Source organism: Cyprinodon tularosa, unplaced genomic scaffold (genome assembly GCF_016077235.1).
Source record: "Cyprinodon tularosa strain WSP-4 unplaced genomic scaffold, ASM1607723v1 ctg180, whole genome shotgun sequence".
Taxonomy (NCBI): Eukaryota; Metazoa; Chordata; class Actinopteri; order Cyprinodontiformes; family Cyprinodontidae; genus Cyprinodon; species Cyprinodon tularosa.
The window spans coordinates 908773-934926 of NW_024038609.1; the positions used below are offsets into that span (position 1 = coordinate 908773).

Below are 26154 nucleotides of genomic sequence, written 5' to 3' on the forward strand. Positions count from 1 at the left end.
GTTCAGTAAACACTTTGAAAGAGGAAGCTGGGAGGAGAAAAGCTCATAGAAATGACTGGAAAATTAATCAATATAAAAGTCCTATTCCAATAAAATGTTATTTACTGCTGCTTCCAAGATTGATTTTTATCCCTTAATCCTGTTAGAAATCTGTAAAGACTTTTTTTTTTAAATATGTCATACTTTTGAAAACCAACTTTTAAAATCATGGAGAAATCTAATATGATAATGATTATGTGTATGCAGTGTAATGTAAATCCCTTATTGTCCCACAATGGGACCATCTCCTTGGGGAGCAGTGGGCTGCCATTGTGCGGCGCCCAGGGAGCAGTGTGGGGTTAAGGGTCTTGCTCAGGAAACCAGAGTGGAGGCTTTGGGACCAGGTACTTGTGACCTTCTCAGAGCACAAGCGCACTGCTCTAAGCACTAGGCCACTTTGCTGAGAAAGGAAGATTTTCATCATTTGCAACAGAAAGAGCTCCAACATTCCTCAGAGTGGTGCCTTTAAATAACTGTCAGAATTTAAATCAAAAGACTAATTTCTGAGAAACTTTTTAAAAGTTTCAAATTACATTTAGTTTATTCAGTTGTTAGAAACCTCCAGTTCTCCTGGTTTTACCCTTTAAAGGGCACATGTGTTACTGGAGTCCAGGACAAGACCTTATTACCTTTGTAATATTCAAATGACATGGATATTTTGAAGGCAAAAATTGATATCAATTTCATAATGAGAAACGCAAACTTGCATGAATATATTAAGAATAATAATAAAAGTGCTCCTATAAGAAATTCATGAAAAACACAGTGAAAGAAACACTTTTTTTTTTTTTTTTTTTTTTTTGGTACAACATTATCTTAGAGTCATTAATGCTGATATTGGCACATACATTTTTTAGTTTATAAACCTAAATATTATTTTTAACTAGGCTTATTAACTTTTTAACTTTTCAATTAGCTTTTTACCTTTTTTTCAACTTACAGTAGGTAATAAATGGTCAGATGCCAAAATAAGATGTGCAGCCATGTAGCAGTATCAAAAAGAAAGAAAAAAAAGCCATGTAGCAGTATCTTTGCTGCTTTTTCCATTTGTAAGGGGTATGCAAGTGATCAAAACGTAAGTTGCCCTTTAAAGGGTTAAAGTTGAATCAACGTATTTTTTTCTCCTCCACACCAGGAGGGGGCACTGCACATACAGGAACAACCGGAAGCTAATCCTGTTCGATTAAACTAACTGCTGCGGCTGGTGCTCGGCGACCGGGGATTGATTAATTCGACTGAGTAGCGTGTGCTTCAGCTCGTGTCGTTAGCTTGGCTCATAAACATCAATAATTCAAGTTAATTAGATTTTTTTTTTGTGTGTTTCGTTAGTTTAGAGTAATTATAATAATTTTGTCTCCCGAGCGCGCTTTAAAGATGGCTGGTGACTCCGTGAGATTGTCTAAAAACCTGCTAAGGATGAAGGTAAGAGTTAGCATTTATATATACATAAATTCTCACCATACACAGTGGCATGTTTCACATTACAGATTGTACATATTATTACACAGATTTTATGACACATCGTCTAGTTTTATGTCAAAAGCGACGTAATATTTTGGGTTTAAGCCACGTTTACATTTTTTAGCAAAGAGCTGAGTGAAAGAATAAACTTACTTTAAAAAAAAAAACTTAGCTCATAATTTCTTATTTGCAGACTCAATCTATTTTAAAGTCACTGTATTAGCTGTCTTTATCAGTAAAAAGTAGTGATGGTTAATGAGGCATCATGAAGCCAAACTGTATTGATACAGCCTTGAGACTGTGTCGCACAATACTGCCACCTGCTGGCCATTTAAAGACACTACAGGCAGCTGATTTGACAGATTGAACTGAATTGATTTGATGACCTAATATATGATGATATAATTAAAATATTGTAGGTTATATTGTATTTTTTCATTTCTGTTTAAATTGAAAATTTATTTGATGTTTTTTAAATGCAGCCAATAAATAATGTAAACATATATCATAACGTGAAAATGTAAGGGAAAATGTGAATGAGGATGCTTGTGGACGAGGATTTCTAATCCAATTTTTAAAACAATAAGTACAGTAAAAACAGCAAATAAACTAAGAGTCAATTTTAAATGAATTTTTTCCCCCCAACAATATTTTTATTATATTTTTTACAGATATATCTGTCGTATAACCAATATCAACAACAACAACAGAACGCCCTCTTAGACACATATTTGCATCAATTCCTTTAAGTATACAGAAGATGACGGACCATCTCTGAGGCTCCCTTGATTAATCTTATGGTCCAAGGTTAATCTTGTGTTTAGCTGGCTTCTTCATCTTGAGACAAGTTCACTCCTTCAACAAAATTCCAGAAGGGTCTCCAAATGTTTTTCTTTATAATAATTTGCTTTTCCCTTTTTGGAGGCGTGTTATGCGTTCCAGGGGTAAAGTCTTCAGCCATTGTTTGATACCTGCTCCTGTTGTTTTCTTGCAGAATTGTGCCATCAGTCTTTTAGCTTGTAGTAGGCACATATCAATCAATAATTTTTCACATGTGGTAAACAAATAATTTTTTGGATGCAAACCTAAATTTAGGAAAACCGGATCTAGTGCAACATCCTTAGAGAGAAGATGTTTTATAGTTTGTTTTATTGCTCCAAAATTTTTGCATTTTCCTGTATTCCCAGATAAAATGAAACAAAGTCCCCTTTTCATATAACATTTTGTACACATATCTGGTATGTTGGGATTATAGCCATTTAAATTAACTGGTGCAATATAGATTCGCGTTAACCTTTTGTATTGCAGGAACCTTCAGTATGAGTTAACTGTATTCATACTGTCTTTTAGATTGAGATTTTGGGGGCTTGGATAAATCTTTTTTTTTTCTCTAATGTAGCTACTGAGCTGAAGATAAAAACAATTTCTATTTATATAAAATTTTTGCCTGGATTCCTCAAAAGACATCATGTAAGTTGAATTTGCTTGATATAAATCCTGAATTTGATCTATTTCCTTTGTTTAAATACAGAGTCTGATCTTCCAGGAGTAAAATCTTGGTTTCCCCATGAATTTGAAATGAACTTTTACTCAGATAAGTTGAGTGATAACTGAGAGGAAAAGGATGACAAAACGAGAAAATGATAATAAAAATGCAACAGCTGAAACGTTCCTATTCCTTTTACGCTGCTCTTGACATTTATTTTTTTTTAAGCAGATGCCTTATGTTGACAGATACGTTTTTAAATACAGTTTAGTGAGTCAGTCGGTTAAAAAGACCTCCTGTATCTGTCACATGACTTTCTAGAAATGTCACGTATGCCTATACAGTGTTTTGCTCGACGCATCGGCGTTGGTGCATCATCACTAGTAAAAAGCCAATCAGTGACCATCTGTGCAAAGGAGGACAGTTAATAACTGACTCACAATCAGGGTGTGATTGTTAGGATTCCCGGAGCAAATAGAAACTGATGATTATTTGAAAATAAATGTTAACATAAATATTTCTGACACGCGGCCTGAATTAAAACACAAAACAGTTCAGAACCTGTGATATTGATCAGATATATTCAGGATCTGACAGCCAGAGTATTAACCTGAGATCCATCCTACTGAACGGCAGCCAGAGGATGCAGCTTTAACTGGTTCTTTAGTAAATGAATTCAGGTTCCACAGGTTTTAGGGATTATAAATGTTTTATCCGAGACTTTATTCCGGGCATTTTGCACCAACAGATGTCTCTCTCTCTCTGTTCCCCAGTTCATGCAAAGAGGGTTGGATGCTGAGACAAAGAAGCAGCTGGAAGAGGATGAGAAAAGGATCATCAGCGACGAGCATTGGTACCTGGATCTGCCGGAGCTCAAAGCCAAAGAGTATGTATCAGCTGCTGATCTGGAATCAGCTGCTGATCTGGAATCAGCTGCTGATCTGGAATCAGCTGCTGATCTGGTTTTAACTCTGCTTTCAGATGGTCAAACTGACATAGAAAGGAACTTTAATGGATGTGATTAACAGCTTTTACAGCATCCAGAGGTCACATCTTCATTCAGATATGAGTTTTAATAATTAAATGATCTGAGATTATATATTAAAACTAATTAGTTTCTATAAAATCTGTCTTACTACAGATGAAGATGGAGGTTCAACTCAACGCTCAGCCTGTTAACGTTTCTGTGGCACTTTAGTGACCTCTAGTGGTCAGATTAGATTAGCCCTATTCTGACAGGATCAGTTTTAAATTGGGGCCACATCAGATTTGTGTGAATCAGCCATGTTATTAAAATGTGATTTCAATAAGTGATGAGGTGTATTTATTTCAAAGGCTTATTTTCTCACTGCAAACACAATCAAGAAATAGCAAAAATGTCTTAAATTTAGTGTATTTACCCTTAATTTGAGTAGGTTAATAAGATCATTTGTCAATGAAATGAGTTGTTTTAATCTTGGAATAAAATAATTAGATAATATACTATTTAAATAAGATGCTGTAATTGTTTTCTTGTTTTTAGTGTAAAATGTCCTGTTTCATTGGCAAAGTGTCTCACTTCCTCAATTCAAGAAAAAAATGCAGTTATTTTAAGAAAAAAATGACTTATTTAGATGTTGTTTTTTGCTGTGCTATTGGAGAACAATAGATGTTCTTTCTGTTGAGGTTTTAAAAACCTATTGGATCCCAGAGAAACTCTCAGTTTAGCACAAACCTTAGAGAAAGAGGCTGAAGGGAAAAAGTAAATCAGATGCAAATGTTTGCTTAATTTGAACAGATCTAAAGATCAAAAACAAACCGTTCCTCAGTCATTTATTTTAATACATTTTATTGATTTATATTTTTGACTGTTTAAGAGTATTGTTGCAGGGCTGTCAGCTCTATGATGCTGCTTTGCTTTCCTTGAATGTAAGAGGCGCCTGTAGAATGGTTATTTTTAACTTTTCATAGGTGGGTCCAAATAAGCTCCATCCAAAAAGGTTCTGGTTGTCTGACCCGTTTAGATTATCCAGCTGCTGTTTTCTTGAAGATGTTCTCTGCTCGTTCTGGATGTTGTTACAGGAACCTGATCATAGAGGAGAAGAGCCTGGTGCCCTGTGAGGACCTGCTCTACGGCCGCATCTCCTTCAAAGGCTTTAATCCAGAGGTGGAGGTCGGTACCTTTGGATCAGAACCAGCAGCCTCCACAGAATCGCTTTAGGTTTTTATTAATGCTCTGCTCTCTGACAGAAGTCTGAACCTTCTGCTTCCTTCCCAGAAACTGATGGCGACTCTGAATCCTAAAAATGAAGTGGAGGAAGAGGAGGAGGAGGAAGAGAGGCGAATGCAGACAGACGTCACAGATGAAGAAATGGCTCTGAGGTAAAAATCTGGATGATCAGAACCTGCAGCTTCAGAGGGTTTGCTCCCTGAGCCGTCGGCAGACGTGGAGTCGGAGAGGAAGCGCTGATCTCTGCAGCTTCAGTCAGACTCTCTGCTTAGATTTTAAAAGCTCTTTGCTGTTTCCAGGAACTCGCCTCCTGATTGGTCCACTTGGACTCACAGCTTCCTGTTTCTGTTTCAGGTACGAGAGTTTGGTGGGAACCTTGAAGAAGAAGTTTGCAAAAAAGCGCGAGCGAGCGGCGCTGGACGGGGACGACGTCAACCAGAACGTGGCTGAGAAAACCTCAAAGAAAGCTTTCCTCAAACCTCAGGACTGACCAGATTCTGGCTGTTAGGACTCAGCGGCGCCACGCGGTTAGTTTTAATCTTTCTTCGCCTGCTGGACGTCTGCCGTTGGCGATCTGACCTGGTGTATGGTGAGACTCTGAGAGGCTGCGGCGTGTTTGGATGTTCAGACGGAGCGACTTGCTGGGATTCTCAGCTGCTGGAACCTCATGAAGCTCTGATGTCAGCAAAGCTGCAGTGAATGTCCAGGCGAACCAAACCAGAATCGGGTCGGATTCTGGAGACTTCCTGATGTTTTACAGTGAAGCTGCTTCAGAACCAGACTCTTTGGACTGAGCTAATTTCAGTACTCTTTAGTACTTGTTTTTTTTTTTTTTTAAGAAATTGCTTAAAATCTGTTGGGTTTTTAAAAAATTTTTTGTTATATATCTCTGCTGCTGCAACGCTTCTGGTTTTCTATGTAGATGTTTGAAAAATGGAATGTTAACGAAGCAAACTGTCATTTTAAATAAACCTCGATGACCTGTGTCAGGAAGTTCTATTGAACTGTGGGATTCAAAGATGTTCAGGTTGCTGAGCCCTGAATATTTTTACAAACAGGTAAAGGTATAATGCAGGATTTTTCGTGAAGACCCGCCCTCTCCACTTCTAAAAATGATGTACATTCCTGTAGCCGCTCCCGAGAGGGAACGCCTATTAAATGCGTGCAGGAGCTCATTTCTCCTCGTGCACGATCTGTTTAAGAGTTGCTGTTTGCATCACTCATACAAGCTTACTTTCCAAAAGATTTGCAATTTTTCCACTATGTCAGACTCACCACCGCTAAGTGAAAATGGGGAGGGCCTTACCTAAACATCACCAGGATTGGAGGGCCACTTAATTTGATGATCCACCCGGAAGAAGAAAATCCTCCACTATTCCTTTAAATAAGGAACGGCTCCACAGTTATGAGGTCTGCATGCAGCCATCTGGTGCCAGTATGATGGTAAAATATTTTCCCAGTTGAACCAGTATCACAGCCGTTAATGGGTCCAATTTAGTTCTGTTTAAACAAACTTTTTTTTTTTTTTTGATCAGTAAAAACACACCATGAAATTCTTTTTTGCAAACCCTGGAGAACCATAGATTTTATTTCAGGGAAAAACTTCTATAACAAATGATGAAGGTGGGTGTCATCCTAGTGATTTTAAAGGAATAGTACACCCAAAACATGATTAGCCTTCATTTTCTACTCACCCCCATGCTGAACAACACTCTGGAGTACTTTTTTGATATCTCAAATGCATCTGGAGATCTGGGAGGCTTCTTGCTGTCTGCTGACATTCAAATAATGGAGGACTATGGCGCCCGAGGCAGAAAGGTCCATAAAAGTCCACAAAAAACGTGTCGATATTCCTCCATACTGCTCGTCCAATGTATTCCAAGTGTCCTGAGTGGGTAGCGTCCAGAATTTACTCGAAACGAAGTCATTTAGAATGTTTTTAGAGCATAAACAGTAGTGTATAGGATTTCCTGAAAGCGCGTTCACGAGTCTACGGAAACCGCGGCAGACCAAACCAGATGAAAGTGCGCATTCAGTGTCTGCTCTGCCGATAATGCAAGCGTAGAAGAAGAAATGTGCTGTTTACCTGTGCAAAGAAAGAAACAACGAAAGAAAAATGTCTGAGGACTTCAGTGTTGAGGAAGAGCATGAGTTATTTGCCGAGCTGAATGCGCACTTTCATCTGGTTTGGTCTGCCGCGGTTTCCGTAGACTCGTGAACGCGCTTTCAGGAAATCCTATACACTACTGTTTATGCTCTAAAAACATTCTAAATGACTTCGTTTCGAGTAAATTATGGACGCTACCCACTCAGGACACTTGGAATACATTGGACGAGCAGTATGGAGGAATATTGACCCGTTTTTGTGAACTTTTATGGACCTTTCTGTCTCGGGCGCCATAGACCTCCATTATTTGAATGTCAGCAGACAGCAAGAAGCCTCCCAGATCTCCAGATGCATTTGAGATATCAAAAAAGTACTCCAGAGTGTTGTTCAGCATGGGGGTGAGTAGAAAATGAAGGCTAATCATGTTTTGGGTGTACTATTCCTTTAATCCCCAGATTCCTCAGCCTCCATCACCGCTCCGCCCGGCTCACATGCACCCTGCAGAGTCATGCTAATCGAGAACTGTTGCACACCCACCGTTATTCCAATCTCACCAAATGGGAAAAAGGATCAAAAAGAACCGATTTGTCAAAAATATGGTGACGACAAATCCGTAAATAAATACTAGAGCATGTTTCTATAAATTCCCAATAAAGAATTGGATCCAAAGTAGTGGTACTTCATTCAACATACAAGGAAGCAGTTTTTTCATCTTGATCAAAATATTAAAAATTTGTTAAATCCAATCACAACTTTCAAAAGCGCTTCACATAGCTTCAAAACCACACTCTGTTCGCAGGAATCCCCCCCCTTCTTAAAAAAAATCTTTAAAATCCTCCACCTTCTTAAATTACCATTCCCAGTGACATTTTATTACTGAATATGTCAAATTTCTACTATTTATTAAAGGTAATGGCAATAATATTGTACTTTCAACATTTGGTGGGCTGTGGGCTTATTAGCCTGAGCATAATAAATCAAAGAAGTGTCCTACCATGACTAGAGGTGAGTATTGGCATGAGTGTTTTGATACATGTTGCGATACTTGGGTCACGATACGATATTATCACGATGTTGCAGTATCGCTATATATTGCCATATTTTTCCCAGCTATCAAAATCAAATGAGATAAAACAGAAAGTGCTGTATATTTTCATCAGAAAATGTTGATTAGGTATTATTATATTTCAGTTCTACTGAAAGATGCCTTGGTCAAGGTCAATGGCCGACGTGTAACGACCACAACATGCATATTGCTTTTAGGTTAAGCCTTTAAAGGGCAAGTCCATTTCTGATCCCTTGCATACCCCTTACTAATGGAGTCCCCACCCCCCCCCGTCCGTCCCTCAGTGAGGTCTAGAAGCACAAGATCTATATCCAGCCATTCAGCAAAGATGCTGCAAAATGGCTGTATATCTTATTTTGGCATTTGACCAATTAGATGAGCCATTGAATGATTTATTTCCTACCGCAAATTAAGTTTAAAAAAAGGTAAAAAGCTAAATCGAAAAGTTAATAACCCTAGTTAACAATTATATTTAGGTTTATAAACAAAAAAATTTCAGTGCCAGTATCAGCATTAATGCTTTAAGATTATGTTGTACCAAAAAAAAAAAATGTGTTTCTTTCCTTCTGAGTGGTTTTCATGAATTTCTTATAGAAGCACTTTATTTTTCTTAATATCTTTGTGCAAGTTTGCTTTTCTTATTACATTGACATTCATTTTTGCCATCAAAATGTTCCAAAGGTAATAAGGTCTTATCCTTGACTGATGGTGAATTTTCGTTAAGTTGTTACATTAAGCTCGTATTGTGTTCCTATGAATTAATATCATGCATGGAAGTCAGAGCGAGGCAAGACAGGAGGAACCGCAGAGGCGTTGCTTTTCGCAGGCAGGATGAAGCGGAAGATGTGGGAATTTCAGGGTAAGGAGTTAAATCCTCTGGACGTCTAGCAATGAGAAATTTACTTGCGTTTATAAAAAGGTGCATCTTGGAATATTTAACGGTCAAATTAGTTCTACCAAATACTTTTTCTCCATGTTATCCAGTGGCAGTGGGCTTAACGTCTCTTGAAGCTCTCCATCTATTGGACGTCCCAGAAGAGCTTTTTTTATCATCTTAAACTCACCAATTTTAGATTAACTTTCTGCTGCTGATGGAGCTGTTGTGTTGAAGAGGAGATAAAACGAAAAGCAGATGCAGAATTTTTCTAAAGTCCGATATTGAGCAAAAAAAAATCTTAGATGAAATAAAATATTAGCAGTGGATGGAGGGGCGATGAATGAGCTCCGTGTGATCTCAGCATGGCTGCTGAATGCACCAATGAGTCGGAGAGTTGGTGCACGCATCAGCTGACACTGAAAGGAAATCATTGGCTGATGCATCAGTGTTTCTCTAAGCAGCAGTTTTCTTTTTCTTCCCTTCAGAATCGTTTTTATTACAGTTCGGATCATCCAGGGTTTGATATGAAGATGAGCTGTTGCCACGTCTCATCAGGGTTTGATGATTACAGAAGTGATTGGTTGGATCAGACCGTAAGAACCAAGCTACATCAGTGACAGACAGACAGGGCTTTTATTGTGAAAGTCTGCTATCAGGATGGCCTACAGGAACATGTGCACAGATCAACACTGAAAGCAACAGGTGAAAACTCGCTAACACTCAAAACACAGTGGTTCAGCCAATCACAGAGCGGGAACAGACGGGTGGGCGGGGCTTAGGCAAAGTTCTGTTTCAGGAAGTTGATGAGGCCGTTGGTGGACGAGTCGTGAGTCGAGACTGGGGAGGCGTCCTTCAGCTCCGGTTCGATCTTCTTCGCCAGCTGCTTCCCGAGTTCCACCCTGAGGGGAATGTCATAGATTCAGGAACAGCTTTAACTTTCCAGAGCATCAACATGAGACTGGTGTAGGTACCAGATCTGCTCGGGGCCCCGCCCCTTCTTATGACGTCAACATATTCAATTCACAACACATTTCATCTCAAGGCACTTTCCAGTTCACCAGATCATCCAGTCAGATTGATTCAAAGTTTTCTATTTAAGGAAAACCAGCTGAATGCATCGACTCATTGACTCTTCAGCAATCCCTCACACTAAGCATGCTTGTAGTGACAGTGGAGAGAAAAACTCCCTTTTAACAGGAAGAAACCTCCAGCAGAACCAGGCTCAGTGTGAGCGGCCATCTGCTGAGGCCCACTGGGGTTCAAGGAGACAGAAGCAGCATGTTTTTTTGCACCCCATCCCAGGATGAAGAGAGCACACCCAGCCAGTCACAAGTCAGAGAAACAGGACTACACTGAAAAACAGGCCAATCTCCAACATCTATAAACAAAGGTGTTTATGACAGCAGCAAAGCTGATATTTTTCTCCAGGATGGAGTCACAAGAAATTCCACTCGGATAAACAGTATTGCACCATCTTAAGGATCGAATCTCTTTTGGAGTCTCAACATATTATTACCTATATTTGCTATTATTCTAGATTTCTTTGGCGATCTAAAGTAGCAGAAAGTAGAAAACAATCATCGTCAGTCTTGAAGGAAAGTACTGCCTTCTAAGACAGACTGAGCTCTGCCATTTAACAAGGTGACAAAAAAGTCTATTTTATTTATCTTTTTATTAAGATCAGAGGAGGACAAATGGCACATCTTAAAAAAATGACGTTCGTAAAGATTTTAGACATAACAGTTATTCTACTTGTAGAAAACAAACAGTTGTTGTTGACACAAAGTTACAAGTAGTGAAGCTTAATATGGCTAACTGACCAAGCTAAAAGAGGCTAACCTGTTAGCTTCTGAGCACAGCTAGCCACAGCGCTACCCAGCTCCCACCTTTATTTTATGGTCTTGCAGTTACTTTATTCACCATAAACAGATTTTTTTCAGTTTTGTTATCGATCAGATAAAACTTAATTGGTCATTAGACACGCTAACGCTACAGATGCTCCCGACTCGGAACACTGACACCGTCTGATGTTATAGTTGCCCGGGCAACCACAATGTTTTACATCATGTGGCAACGTTCAGCCAATCATGTAGCATAACATCACTGGCAGCAGATCTGGTGCCCACACCGGCCCGCAGAATCACAACAGAACCAGCAAATGTTCAAGCTGCTGCAGGAAGTCGAAGCCTTTCAGAGTAAAAGCCTTTAACTTACCCCCACTGGTCGTAGCTGTTGATGTGCCACAGGACGCCCTGGACGAAGATCTTGTGCTCATACATGGCTGAAAGACATGAGAGGTCACATGACCTTCAGCCCCGTGCTGCTGACCGCCCCCACTCCATGGTACCAATCTATCTGGGTCGTGCTGCTTAGCTCCCAGTACTCACCAACCAGCGCTCCCAGTATGAATGGAGTCAGCTTCTTGAAAACGATGGAGTTGCTCGGCTTGTTCCCTTGGAAAACCTTTAAATGAGAAGAGAAGTCCATTTATTGTCATGGGACCGAAAGCAGAGGCAAAACTGGACCACAGAACCGACGGCTTCGCTGAGAAGCATCTGGACGTGATGGAAAGGGTTACGGTGGGACAGATTACCTTGTGAGGCAGCAGCTTTTCCAGAGCGTCTCCTGACATTCCCGCTGCTTCCAGTTCTTTCCGAGCTTCATCAGAAGTTTTCCCCTTCATCAGAGCTTCGGTCTGAGCCAGGAAGTTGGCCACAAGGATCTGCAAAAAGAGTCAGAGGATCATCAACATCTGGAGCCGTCTCACAGACCAGAGCATCTCTGCATAAACAGCAATAAGTAGGAGTCAAAATGAGACGTGATCAAAAACCCAACAGAACATTTCAGATCACAGCCGACTTCCTGCTCAGATGCCGCCATGAATCAAGCATTCAAGCTGTGATCCGCTAACATGATCCCCCGTTCTAACATGATCCCCAGTTCTAACACGATCCCCCGTTCTAACACGATCCCCCGTTCTAACACGATCCCCCGTTCTAACACGATCCCCCGTTCTAACACGATCCCCCGTTCTAACATGATCCCCCGTTCTAACACGATCCCCCGTTCTAACACGATCCCCCGTTCTAACATGATCCCCCGTTCTAACATGATCCCCCGTTCTAACACGATCCCCCGTTCTAACACGATCCCCCGTTCTAACACGATCCCCCGTTCTAACACGATCCCCAGTTCTAACACGATCCCCCGTTCTAACATGATCCCCCGTTCTAACACAATCCCCAGTTCTAACACGATCCCCCGTTCTAACACAATCCCCAGTTCTAACACGATCCCCCGTTCTAACACGATCCCCAGTTCTAACACGATCCCCCGTTCTAACACGATCCCCAGTTCTAACACGATCCCCAGTTCTAACACGATCCCCCGTTCTAACACGATCCCCAGTTCTAACATGATCCCCAGTTCTAACATGATCCCCAGTTCTAACACGATCCCCAGTTCTAACACGATCCCCCGTTCTAACATGATCCCCAGTTAAAAACCATGAAAACCACATTCTATCATTTACTTTTTGGGTGATTTTCTTTTATTTATTACAATGTTATGCATCTCTCACAGAAGCATGTTTCAGTTGTGACTCCCGCCGTCATTTCACCAAAAGTTAAACGCTGCGTCATGCTGTGAAATCTGCTGTTTTGACAATAAAAACACTTCTAACAAAATAAAATAGACATTTAAAGGTTTGTTTTGTGTCTACTATTTTCTATGGTGTTGTGGGAAAATAAACAAATCATTGTGTATTTTGCTCAAGGATCTAGGTTGAAGACTTAGACTTTGTCAGTTTGTACACATAAGCATCTACAAAAAGGAATTTCCTTCAGTACAACTCTTTAGACATTTTTATCTTTTAATGTGCAGCCTTGATAAAGGTAAGCAGCAGTGATAATGTAAAACATACGACCTCAGATCTTAAAATAAAGAATAAAATAAGCTAAAAGATTTATTTCGCATCTTGTTAAATGGCAGAGCTCAATGCAGTAATTTCTTTCAAGACTTAGAATTAATGTTTTCTACTTTCGGCTGGTTTAGATCACCATGAAAGGTAAAATAGCAAATATAGGTCATAATATGTTGAGACTCCAAAAGACATTCGCTCTTACTTTGAAAGGATTCGAATGAACTTCCCATTCTGACAGGAGACCTCAGGTCTGCAGCTACACTTTCTTGCACTAAAGCCACTGGATAACAACATGTTAATACCATTTAACACCAGAGTTCGTCAAGTTAGATAAAAAAAAGTAACTAGTTACTTTTCAAAAAAATTAACCACCTCAGTAACTCAGGTACTTTTATTACCTAAATTGTTGAAGAATTTTACAAAATATCCTGTTGTTGGAGTTTTAAATACAACTAGTGATTCAACTATGAAATATAAGGTGATAGCTATTAATAACTAAATAAAAGGCTCTGAACACATTGAAATAGTGATGGGTCCAGCAGTACCGATGCATCCAGCCCATAGAGCAAAACACTATCGGTGAGCGTGTCGTTTCAAGAAAGTCATGTGACCGATTCAGGAGTTGTTTCTAACTGACAGACTAAACTGTGTTTAAAAACGTATCTGTCACCATGATGCATCTGCTAACAAAATGTCTCATCTTTTGCTGTTTATCATTTAATTATCAAGGATTTTAGAGCAGTCTAAAAGGAATAGGAACCTTTCGGCCATTGCATTTATATTTTAATTTCCTCATTGCGTCATCCTTTTCCTCACAGTTATCACTCAACTTATCTAAATTAAAGTTAATTTCAAATTGACTCAGTTTATTTACTGTTTTGACTGTACTTATTGTTTTGAAATGTTGATTTAAAAACATTGTCCACAAGCATCCTCATTCACACCCCCCCCCCCCCCTAAATTTTCACGTTATGATATACGTTTACGTTTTTTATTGGCTGCATCTAAAAATATCAAAGATGTTTCCAATTCAAACAGATATGACATAATATAACCTACGATAAACTTAAATATTGTATTAGGTCATTAAATCAATTCAGTTTAGGCTGTCAAATAAGCTACCTGTAATGTCTTTAAATGTCCAGCAGGTGTCAGTATTCTGTGATACAGATGCATCACTATTGAAAACTAATCAGCACTATTTTTTGGTTTGACAGGTGCAATGAACCAGATTATGTAGATGTGATGATGTTTTTGTTTATTAATAAAAGAAAAAAGTATATATTTCTTTACATTAGCAGCCTTCAACAGGCTATAAAATAGGTAAGAAGCTTAAAAATAATAACTCAAAGTAGTCATGAGTAACGCGTTACTGTCCTTTAAAAGTAATTAGTTAAGAGTGCTTGTTACAGGAAAACTACGAGTTAGTGTAAAACGTTACACAATTTTTTTTTACTGTACACACTGTATACAAAACGACAATAAAGTTTGTCTATTTCTAAATCTTAATGCGTTAGTCCAAACACTGATGTCCACATAACCAAACATTCAATAAATCAATATTTACAACTTTAGCAAAGAGGGAAAAAATATATACAACTTAAAATGATAATCATAAAATTTAAATAAGATAATGCTAGTAAAATAATCACGTTTTATACTTTTTTTTAACCCTCTAATAGTGAAATGGTGAAAATGAAAAGTCAGAATGACTCAACAGTTTCCAGTTTCTGCCAGCAGGGGGCGTAGTTTGACCGTTTAGGGGAAGTAAAACGTTCAGTCAGAAGCTGAAGGTTCTGCTAGAATCCAACAAGCAGAACATTCACAGCTGGAGCTCCTGCCTCCTGGCAGAACAAAACAAAATTACCCTAAAAGCTCTAAAATCAATCTATAAATCCAAAATTTTTTACATCCTATAAAACTAGAATTTTGTTTTTAAAATGTCTAAATTAATTTCTTAGTTATTCATTTTATCTGAAGGTTTACGGAGCGACAGATTAGCCTTTTTAGAGACGCATTAATGCTTCACTCCGTTTTTTTCTTTTTTAGACAGAGTAGCTACAGGAGCCCAGGAGGACCATGACGGTCCTATTTCTGCCTAAAGCTGGACCAGTGAACTGCTGCTGGTGGGTTTGGCCTTAAAAGGTTTAATCTGTTCCAATTTTTTGTATAAAATAAGAAAAAAAGTTGAAAAATAGGAATCAAAAACTGCCAATTCTAATTATTTTTATTTTGTCAAATATTTTCACTCTAAGGTTTTTAGTCATCCAAATGTTTTAACATTTAATCCACAGTAAACGTCCTGCATGTAAGTCCAGTGGAACAGGAGGAGCCGCTGCTGTTACCTTGTGGTGCAGGTTGTCCCTGATTGGATGCTGGGACTGAGCAGGAATCAGGAAGTCGGCAGGAATCATCCGGGTACCTGCAGGGCCAACATGTGGTCAGTGATGGGTAGCCAGTGACCAGTAAACCCAGTAAACCTACTCAGTCACCTTGGTGGATAAGCTGGTAAAAGGCGTGCTGTCCGTTGGTGCCTGGTTCTCCCCAGACGATTGGTCCTGTGTGGTAGTCCACACGGCTGCCATCTTTGGTAATGTACTTCCCGTTCGACTCCATGTCACCCTGGAAACGGGGGGTGGGGGTGGGGGGGTTCAGGTCAAAGGTCTGAGACCCTACAGAAGCTCAGAGAGCTGCCGGCGATGCACTGACCTGCTGGAAGTAAGCGGCGAAGCGGTGCATATACTGGTCATATGGCAACATGGCGTGAGTCTCAGCCTGGAAGAAGTTGATGTACCAGAGGCCCAGAATGGCCAGCAGAACCGGGACGTTCTGATCCAGAGGGGTGCTGCGGAAATGGTTGTCCTGGAGGAAGAGGAGGGTTTGGTTGGAAAGGAACTCAGAACCGCAGCAGTTTAAACATCAAGTCAAAAATGTTTTTGCTTTTTTCCCAAACAATCTAAAGAAAAGTTGTATGTTTTTATTTAAGCCCCAAACCTGAATAGTTGATCCAGCAAAAATTCAAAAGGAACCTTTACAGAAACCAAGGTTTTTTTAGACAGCAGGGACCCGGTTCTGGTTCATAGGACAGTTTAGTCTGTGCTGCAAAGGGCAGCTGTCTATGAAGCTGCAGACATGAGGGGAACTGGGATAAAATGCAGAGCCAGACCCAGCCTGTTGTTCCTTAATGAGCAGAACCAGTAAAAGCTTCATTTAGAACAACCAGAACCTTAGATCCATAGATCCGTCTCTGCTGAGAGATCAGTTCTGCTTATTTCCTGATAAAACTTCCCTTCATCCAAACAGACCTCAAGCGTTTCTGTTCTGGTTCTAAAGTTATGTTCTCCTACCATCCAGTGAGCTCCTGACAGAAGCTGCTCGAAGTTCTCAAAGCCTGAAACACAAACAGAGGGAGATTGTTAGGATATGGAGAACAATCAGAACCTGAGACCTAAAACCAGAACCGCCAACGTAAACAAAATGACATAACAGCAGAACCAGCAAACTGAGGAGAACCTTTGTCTCTACAGGCTTCATGCAGATCTCCTTCTGAGCTGCTTTCAGAACCCGATCATGTTCTACCTCTTTGGATCAGAACCTGAATGTTTCTCCTCCTCAGTTCTGAAAGCAGTCTCAGCTGAAGATTCTAGATTGCTGAACCAGAAAGGATCTGTCAGTGAGGTCATCAGACCCGCTGTGATGGCTCCGCCCCCAGTCCCACCCCCCCGCTGTGGTGACGTACCTACGTGCAGAGCGATGGACAGACCGATGGCCGACCACAGTGAGTAACGACCTCCGACCCACTGAGGACGAGCAGACATGACATCACACAGTCATTCCACCAATTAGAGCAAGGCACTTCAAAATAAAAGCATCAGCAGGCTCAGCAGTTAGTTCAGAACCCCGTGGCAGTCGGTGGTTCTATGAACAGAACCCTACTGATCCACTGAGGTTCTGCTGAGGTTCAAGCGCCAAACAGCTGCTGCAAAGTCCGATTCCTGGAACCTGAGCAGAACCAGCAGAAACTTACATCCCAGAACTCGAACATGTTGGCCGGGTCGATACCGAAGTCCTTCACTTTAGCCTGAGGAGACAAAGGGACTGATTAGGCAACCAGAACCACTGGGACTGGTGAGAAGCAACTGCACTGACAGCGAGGACCAGAACCAGTCAGAACCTGCAGGTCGAATTACTACAGGGTTTATACAGGGATGAGTAACTCTTATTTAATGCTCTTTGAAATTATTTTAATGCCATCAAAAAGTACCCATGACTCTGATATATACGCGGAAAAATCCTACATCTTTATCATCGACAAGCTGCAGCCATGTCGCAAATTCCTCGTTTTCCAGCCAGTTTTGTGGAAATTAGAATTTTCCCTTGCCTGATGAACCAGACTTAATGTGAGATTAAATGTGTAATTTAGTCTGGCCGCGATGAATGAGACATCAGAAGATTGTTGATGAGAATAACCCGTTGTTTTTCAAACCATGTCTGTGCCTATTGGCCAACGCTCTGACCAATGAGAGCAACTGACTGTGACGTATTAAGAGAGACAGAAAGCTGGTGGGGGAGTGTAAACAAACGGCGAATACGTCCTTCTTAAAAATTTATGAGCGTAGAGCCTCTTCCTGCTCATGTTTATCAGAATGGGCTCCAGCAGAATTTAACTGGTTCTAGACATTCTGCAGGTCTGAAACCAAGCTTTGATGCATGGGCTGTATCTGTGACCCAGTTCTGGCCCATTTACTCACCGCGTTGGTGGACAACGCCACAAAGTGTTTTGCCACTGCAGATTTCTGAGGAAAACAAAGAACAAAGCGTCACTTTTTAATCCAAACGGGTCAAAGTATCAGAGAAAGTTCTGGTCTCCGCGAGCAGAACTCACATCCCCGGCTGTCTGCAGGAACCAGTCCCGGGCTGACTCAGCGTTGGTGATGGTCTCCTGGGTGGTGAATGTCTGAAAAGGGCCCAACAACAGAAACATCAGTGACTGATGATCTCACACCTGCAGGTCAGGTGAGCGTGCACAAGTGTGAGCGTACACAAAAGTGAGCGTGCACAGACCTTGGAGGCGATGATGAAGAGCGTGGTTTCTGGGTTGAGCTGTTTCAGGGTCTTGGCCATGTGAGTCCCGTCGATGTTGGAGACGAACCAGACGTTCGGACCTCCATCTGAGTAGGGCTTCAGAGCCTCGGTCACCATCAGGGGTCCCTGAACGCACCACAGAGTCACGATATCTCCGATAACGGATCAGAAAAGGGTTTGGTTTGAACTGAATCCTGATACGGGTGGGTTTGCTCACCAGGTCAGAACCTCCGATCCCAATGTTCACCACATCGGTGATGCTCTTCCCACTGAAGCCTTTCCAGTCTCCGCTGCGAACTTTCTAGAAACGCAGAAATCAGGTGGACAGTGGTTACACTGTGGATCTGAACCAAACTCCCAACATTAAGAGGCCGTCGAATGTTTCATCACATATCAAAGCATGTTCAAATAAATGGTTTTTATATTTAGGAGTAACGAAGAAAAATAGGTACATAGAAAACATGAAAAAACGTAATTCTTTCTGTACTCTTCTTACAGTGTCTCTGGCTTAGGGCTGAAGGCCTTTGGCAAAAATCTAAATTGCGATTATTTTCAACCAACATTGCGATTTTATTAAAATTTTGATCTGTTGAACTGTAAAGTGCCTTAAGATGATGTGTTGTGAATTGGCGCTATAGAAATAAACTGAATAGAAATTGTTGCAGGACTTTAACCTTTTGTTTGGAAAAGTGCTTACTATTGCTTGCATGCACAGACTTGCATGCTAGGTGGACGTTTATCTTTCCTATTAAGTGCCTCTGCGTTTTGACCATTTTATTTTCCCTAATTGCGATTATATTGCAAAAGTAATTTGTTGCCGAGCCCTGCTCTGATTCTGTTTCTTTTTTTGTTGTTGAAAATCTAGCTTGTAGGAAAAAAAAAAAAAGATAAAATAGGAGTGTGACACATCCGAACCGGACTCTGGGCCTGTCGGTCCCCAGAAGGTTAGGAAAAGCACCAGAGACGGTCCTAATGCGGAAACATTATCACACCTGGCAGAAAGCCTTCATCTTGTCCAGCACCCGGTTCACTTCAGGCATCACATCTTTCCCGTCCACCAGGATGGGTGTGTTGGAGCGGTTCCTGAGGGCCACATGGAGCACGGCTCGGTTCTGGACACAGAAACGACACCAAGGTTAGAAAATCTGGCGGTCTTAAGCTGACAGCTTATACCGGGGAAGCTCTGCACCTCAGTGAAGTTGATCTTCTCTCCGGTGAACATCTTCTCTCTGGCCTCCTCCACTCCTCTGGACTTGGCCTGAAAGCAGAAACACAAAGTTCGACCAGAACCAGTTTATTCATCTTCCATATTCAGCTTCTTTTGATGATGAAAATGGATCGGAACCACTTTGCCAGAAAGACTGAAGCATCCACAGCTAAAAGAACCGCCATTAAGAACATGGATAATATAGCAGGGATGATCCTAAAGGGTTCTACTGGGTTTGGTTCTACAGAACACCGGCTAATAAAGCTCAGACCACAGCTTCCAATTTACCTCATGTTATAATTTCTGATTGTGTCTGAGCTACTCTATCGTTTTCCCCTGAATGTTTCCTGATGCTCGAATGGTTCTGAGGAAACTCTGCAGCATTATTAGCTTCCTACCAAAGCAAACAGAAACTGTGATAGTTGAGCAAATGGTGAAACCTGGTTTCTCCATCCCTGCCTTCTGTGATAAAGGAAGTGGTTTCAGTCTAAGCTTCGTTTCCTCACATCCCGCCTGCCTGTGGCTCAACATGTTTTCTCTTTCAACACGAGGTTTTGTAATGTTCCTGCTTCCTGCAGCTCATGCACCGTCTCCGACAATGAAAACTGAGCTCAGATAAGACGTGTTGGGACATTTCAGGCATTCCTCATGCAGGTTCAAACCTGCTGAGAGAAGCGGGGATCAGATGGTCTCTAGACCTGTCAAGTTCCCACTAAAATAGTCTGGTTTACTGTTGAGTTTCAATAAGCTGTAAATCAGGATCACTTTCAATGATCTGTAAGTAAACATCTAAAGTTTACAACTAAAGTTTAACATCCTCTGCTCTGCAAAACAAAGAGTAAGGACCAAGACTGATCCAGAAAATAGTTTAAACCTTCGTGATTTTAAACTGTTTCTTCTATCAAACGTCCTGCAGCATCTTTACATGATCTGCTGACGCAAAACAAAATTAAGTTCATTTGAGGCAAACAGGTTTTCTGTAGAGATGATCTCTGCATATTTCTTCACTCTAGAACCTGCTAGGCAAGGAAATATTTTACTAACAATTAACAATAGTATTCCTTTGTAAATTATATTGCTTTGCAATTATTTATATCACCAGGAGGTCTGACGTTTCTATGGTAAAACCTGACTTGGTCTTTAGTTAAAACCTGCTAAAATATTTGCAGTGTGAAAGATTTTGGTTCTTTGATTTCAGAAACTCATGGAAGGATGCTAACATTAGCCTGTATAGCTATCACCGCCCACATCTCTATTCCACCAATAAGGGACTCCGTTGCAGTCAGTCACCAAGTATTGCTTCTTGTGCAGCTTTTTAGAAATCATGTCAGACACCAGGAAGCAATGGTGAACAAACTATGGCTAGCTGCTAACGCTACACTGAATTCATATGAACACCTACCAGGCAAATTGTAATCTGAAACCCCCCCATTCACAGGGAAATAAAAGGAGCCCTGAATGAGCTCCAATTCATTATTTCCCCTAAAATGATTATATTGAATTTAGAGCCAATTTTAGAAGGACTGAATGAGTAAAATACCAAGTTATAGCTCAACAAAAGCAACACTGTAACTTTTAGCCACTAGGGGCACTAGACCTGTAACTTCCAGGTTTGGCGCCTCCCTGAAGGCCACTGGCAGCACTGCACTGGAATCTGATAGCAGACCAGTTTGGACCAGCAGTAGAGATCATGTTCATGTTAGAGACGAGGAAACATTCACCCTGTAGATTAGATCCTCCATCAGAGAACCAGACATGTCTGAACAGCTTAGGGTCACAGCTAACAGCAACTGTTAGCTTAGTTCGCTCTGGTGTTTAATGGGCGCTCAGACTAACGGAGCTCTGGGTCACATGACCCATTCAGAGCCTCTCAAGTTAAATACGAGTTTATGAGGGGAGCAGCATAGAGGGAGAATAGATACGCAGCAAGAGCTGAATGTTAACCTAAAAAAAAACCCTTAAAACAATCTCTTAAATGATGATGTAATCATATAATTTCTAAAGCTAACTGGGGTCTAAGGTTATCTGGTGTTGCTTCATTATTAACACTAATTAAAAGCAATTGTATTTTACGACGGAGTTTTCGGGCCAGGCTAGAGATGTTTTTCTCTTCTATTTCGAGAATAAAGTCGTAATATTACGAGAATGAAGTCCTCATATAACAACCCATTTCAGAAAGAAAGCTTGGAGCTCGGACCAGCAGATGACGGCCGACCAGCTCCACCAATCAGCAACCCGAGTTCACTTTGACCTGCTGCCCAATTTGATGCTGCTGCTAAAATATTCTCTTATTTGTCAAAACAGAGCCAAAGAATAACTTCACATGAGGCGTGACATTCCTCATTTTAGTGAAGACTGTGTTTCTTTTAAGAGTTGTCATAAAATACAACTTTATTCTTGTAATTTTACGACTGTATTTTCGTAATTTTATTAATTTATTCTCGTAATTTTGTGACTTTATTCTCCTAATTTTACAAGTCCCACTTCACAGAGCCCAAAGGAAAACAGAAATCAGTGTCAGTCAGTAAAAGCATGCAGAATTCAACCCTCACCAGGGCCAGCAGCATGGTCATCACACCCTGGTTGATCAGGTTCTTGGAGTAGTCCACTAGGATCTCTCCGTCGTCCGTCTTCAGGGTCGTACTGTGGACAGACAATCAGGGAAACGTTATCAGAGACAATCACATCCAGGACGTCAGTAAAGCCGAAAGGAGGATAAATAGTTGGAATTGGCCCGCTCCCTCATTAGAACAACCTAGGTCTACAATGTAAGCCCGAGTGTTGTAAAAACACCAACGTAAAACAATACAATATAGAGGCAGACAGGCAGTTCTTCAAGAATGAATACATAAAAGCTCAGCCGTGTGTCAGCACTCACCGCCAGTCTAGATGGCATGTGGGCAATGAAATGGAATAATGTAAACAGATGCAAAATCCCATCATGCACCACAACATATTTTTGCATAAATTACATAAATTCTCCAAATATAAGAGAAAGGATTTTAGTTTTATTATAATTTAGTTTGTTGCAAGGATTTTACAGTTTGAAGAAATAGAAAATGACACCATATGCCAACCGTCACAAGGATGTGCATGACGAGGAAGGGCTGTATATACTGCATGCATCCTTTAGGAAGTTGACACATTACTTCTTGAGCTCCCAGAGTTATTCACTCTCATAGGTAGGAGCTTTGGCCGGAGAGTAAGTGTTTGGGGCCGGTATGATCTAAGGAGAGCCGGCCCTCATACCCTGAAATAAGGACCGACCAGAGTTGTCAAGTAATGAAGTAAAAATACTTTGTTACTGTACTTATTTTTCTTCCTACCTCTGACTTCTACTCATTACATTTTCACACAAGTATCTGTAGTTTCTATTCCTTACATTATTAAAACAATCGTTACTCTTGGCTTCTGTTTTATGTTTATAAATATTTATTTTACCTCATGTGCTCCATCCAATGCAGATCATTGGCTCCACCCACATCTAGTGAAAACTAGTGTGATTGGATGAGTCTTATAACGCAAACACTCATTGGTTAGCTAAAGGAAATCATCAGAAGCAAGCAGGTGTTCTTCAATCTGCTAACGTGAATTGTCTATGCCATGCTACAATGTAGGATTCAGAAAAAGATGTTGAAATGTCTGAAAGGTCGGACACAGGCGAGAGCGTATCGGGAGATGGAGACCAACAAGACCTCCCTCATCCTTGGCCCTATCTCAAAGAATTTTTCTAAATAGTTGAAAAATTGAGCTTTCAATTCATATAGTGGCATCTGGCTGTTTTTTTAAAGGTTACTTTATACTTTTATATAGGGATGCACGATATTGGGATTTTGGCCGATATCCGATATGCCGATATTTTAAAACTCATGTAGCCAATAACCGATATCGATACCGATGTTAAAGCTGGACAAAAATAAGTAGTCATTGAAAATAGCAGTTTTGTTATCCATTTCTGACACTTTGAAAAATAATATACTCAAATATATTTTCATATGCTGATATCAAATCAATTTTTAAAAACGCGGTATCGATCTATTTTACTTTCAAAATCTCGTGAAATTTCATCGTTCTGTTACAAACTCTCGTGATATTTTGCAATTTCTTGTGAGATTTTGTTAGTAAAATCAATATATCAACATATAAAAATATGGCAACATTTCGTGAATTTTCGGGGGGTTTCGTAGCATAACGATGACATATAGCAATATTTCATTAGTAAAAGAGATTGATATGGTGTTTTTAAATGGCAATATATCAGCATATGAAGATATTGGGATATTTTAATGTATCAATATTTTTTCCCTCGTCTTTAGAAGTTTTTAAGTCTGTAAAAAAGAAGTTTTTGAGGAAGAAGAAGTAGTATTTTTTTGTTTTTTTTTAGACTTTAGAAACTCAGAAGCTCATCAAATATGGGGTTAAATATCGGTGGGGTGGCCGATGTCCGATATTCAGTTTTAAGGCTGATACCGAAAGGGGGCCGATTATATCTTGCATCCCTACTTTTATACTTTAAGTAGCTTTTGGAGCACATAATTTTTCACTTTTACTTGAGTTAAGAGGTCAAATGGATACTTCTACTGTTACCAGAGTGTTTTTAAACTGCAGTATCTATACTTCTACTTGAGTAACAAATGTGTGTACTTTTGACACCACTGGTACCGGCCCACCAGGCAAATGCCTGGTATCACAGATTACCAGTCCAAGCCTGCTGACAAGTCCCTTCACTTGGGTAAATTTCAGGTTCTGACAAACAGTTTCAAAACCAGCTGAAGAAGCTCAGCTACGAGTTCATCCTCCTCATAATCTGATAATTTCATGGTTGTGGAAAAAAAAAACCCTCAAAACTTCAAATTGGTCATGTGACGCAGTAACTTAGCGTTCATTTTAAACAGGATCATGTTCTGGAGTCAAACATTCATTCAAGTCCTGAAGGAGGTCTGGTTCTGGTCCAGATCAGAGGAACCCTGGAGAAGCCGTTCAGAAATGGACAGTAGAACTGCTCAAAAGGACCAGAACCTTTTTAACAGAATACAGTTTCAACATGTGGTCCTCAGCACCATGAGGGGATGCATCATCATCCTCCTCCTCCTCTTCATCATCAGTTTGCTCTCAGTCACGTCTGCTGCATCCTCTCAGCGCACTGCGCATGCGCAAAAACCTCCTGTGCGTCTCCTTTTAGCGATAGGAGCGATCCGGGCTGCTGCGCTGCAGAATAAAAACTACTAATTGTGACCCGGTGGTTCCTATAGAGTAGGTTTTAAACAGAACCCAACGGGACCGGTCCAAAGGCTCTGTTCTGTTGCATGCGCAAACCGCAGAAATGCAGGAACTCTGGGTTCTAAGTTTCTTTCTGCAACCAGAAACTAGTTTAAATCGATCCAATCCACTGGGTTAAACAGTTCGGACCCGGTTTCAGACCCGAAGGTGGGAGCTGTTGGGTTCGGGGAGCCACCAGATCGATACAGACAGAACCTAAACTGAAGGCAACTTCAGATTGGACTGGAACAGGTGGGCGTCAGATTAAATATAACATATATGGAACAGTATAAATACATATATAAACAGGTTCTGATGAGTTGGGGTTCGGTTCATGGCTCGTATGATGAACCCAGTAAGACCTTCAAATATCGCGGAACCCGAACACGCCCCAGTCCGATAATGGATGCTGTGACATTAGCACGCGGGCTAACCGTTAGCCAGGTGGGTCCAACAGTCCGGGACTGCAGGTTCTCTGGTTCGGTTCGACCGAATCCTAACTGGAGGAATGTGGTGAAGGGAGGGCAGCTGAGGACTGGATGGGACTGTTCTTCTGGGCCGAGATAAACGGGTGAAACCAGCGGCAGAGAGGTGACCTTGTGGCGGCCAGGAGGACCACCGACAGCGACTTAGTGAGCACCGGAACCTGCTGACGGTGTCTCCGGGGAAACCAGGGTCTACTGTAGGGGACCGGGCCCTTCCAGACCTGTCAAATAACGCCGCTCTGGTTGTCTCACCTGAACTTCCCGAACCGGTCCGGGTCGCTGTCAAACATGGCCCTCATGTTCAGGCTGTTGGCATTGCTCCGGTACCATTGCTCCAGCTTCTTGAAGTTCGGGTCAGCGTTCAGGGCCATTGTTGTAGTGGGGCGTCGGTGCTAGATACGTCTGTTGCTCCGGTCCAGGCTGCTCTGATGACCCAGCTGGCGGACGGCTGGAGGCCTTAACTGTCCAACTGTTCTCCACCAATCACAGCACAGCTCAACACTACGTCATCCCACCCAACACAAGCTCTGCAGTGATTGGCTGTTTCTTACAGGAAACATTATAGCCTCTAGGTAGCTACTAGGATTAATGTAGGGAGGGCGATTTATTACAAAATTAAAAACTACAAAAGAAAAAAAAAAAAAAAAACCGAAGTACGGAAAAGGATTAGGGCCACTGAAAAAAAATATATATATATCACTGGTTTTTTAATTTTATTTCAGTATAACATGAGAAATGATAATCACAGGATTCTGACCTTTTCTCAGAATTCTGACTTAATGTATTTGGGCACCATGAAGGAAGAGATGTGGGAGGACTCACCTTCACTGACAAAGATGTGAGTTATTTGGGAGGGCCAGTAACACATTGATGTAGAATTACGGAATTAAGCGACTTTTTACGTGAAGCTATTTAACACAAATATGCTATTTAATTAATGGAAAGGCAGAA

General features: G+C 40.9%; 2 protein-coding genes across 2 annotated transcripts; one reads left to right on the top strand and one right to left on the bottom strand.

The window, feature by feature from the left end:
* The first annotated feature begins 1255 nt into the window (after nucleotides 1–1255).
* mphosph6 (M-phase phosphoprotein 6) lies at nucleotides 1256–6188 on the top strand. The gene is made up of 5 exons (XM_038282174.1): nucleotides 1256–1461; nucleotides 3760–3872; nucleotides 5048–5138; nucleotides 5244–5347; nucleotides 5550–6188. The coding sequence occupies exons 1-5, from the start codon at nucleotides 1414–1416 to the stop codon at nucleotides 5683–5685; spliced, it is 492 nt and encodes a 163-aa protein (XP_038138102.1). The 5' UTR covers nucleotides 1256–1413; the 3' UTR covers nucleotides 5686–6188.
* Nucleotides 6189–9859: 3671 nt separating this feature from the next.
* On the bottom strand, nucleotides 9860–25688 carry gpia (glucose-6-phosphate isomerase a). Its single transcript, XM_038282193.1, has 18 exons — nucleotides 25456–25688; nucleotides 22012–22102; nucleotides 19442–19510; nucleotides 19245–19364; nucleotides 18470–18553; nucleotides 18232–18378; nucleotides 18053–18124; nucleotides 17919–17963; nucleotides 17195–17248; nucleotides 16907–16967; nucleotides 16515–16558; nucleotides 15877–16029; nucleotides 15660–15789; nucleotides 15513–15589; nucleotides 11839–11967; nucleotides 11633–11708; nucleotides 11460–11526; nucleotides 9860–10144 (listed from the first exon to the last, which is right to left on the bottom strand). Exons 1-18 carry the CDS (start codon nucleotides 25572–25574, stop codon nucleotides 10021–10023), a joined length of 1662 nt encoding a protein of 553 aa, XP_038138121.1. The 5' UTR covers nucleotides 25575–25688; the 3' UTR covers nucleotides 9860–10020.
* Between the last annotated feature and the right edge of the window lie 466 nt (nucleotides 25689–26154).

Bases quoted from the DNA above. Each gene is read 5' to 3' on its own strand.
- gpia (XM_038282193.1), bottom strand. From the start codon at position 25,574: ATGGCCCTGAACGCTGACCCGAACTTCAAGAAGCTGGAGCAATGGTAC. The intron at 17,964-18,052 runs GTGAGTTCTGCT...TGTTTTCCTCAG, and splicing joins TCCTGCAGACAGCCGGGGAT to AAATCTGCAGTGGCAAAACA. The intron at 15,590-15,659 runs GTGACTGAGTAG...TTGGCCCTGCAG, and splicing joins TTACCAGCTTATCCACCAAG to GTACCCGGATGATTCCTGCC.
- mphosph6 (XM_038282174.1), top strand. From the start codon at position 1,414: ATGGCTGGTGACTCCGTGAGATTGTCTAAAAACCTGCTAAGGATGAAG. The intron at 3,873-5,047 runs GTATGTATCAGC...ATGTTGTTACAG, and splicing joins CCGGAGCTCAAAGCCAAAGA to GAACCTGATCATAGAGGAGA. The intron at 5,348-5,549 runs GTAAAAATCTGG...TTTCTGTTTCAG, and splicing joins GATGAAGAAATGGCTCTGAG to GTACGAGAGTTTGGTGGGAA.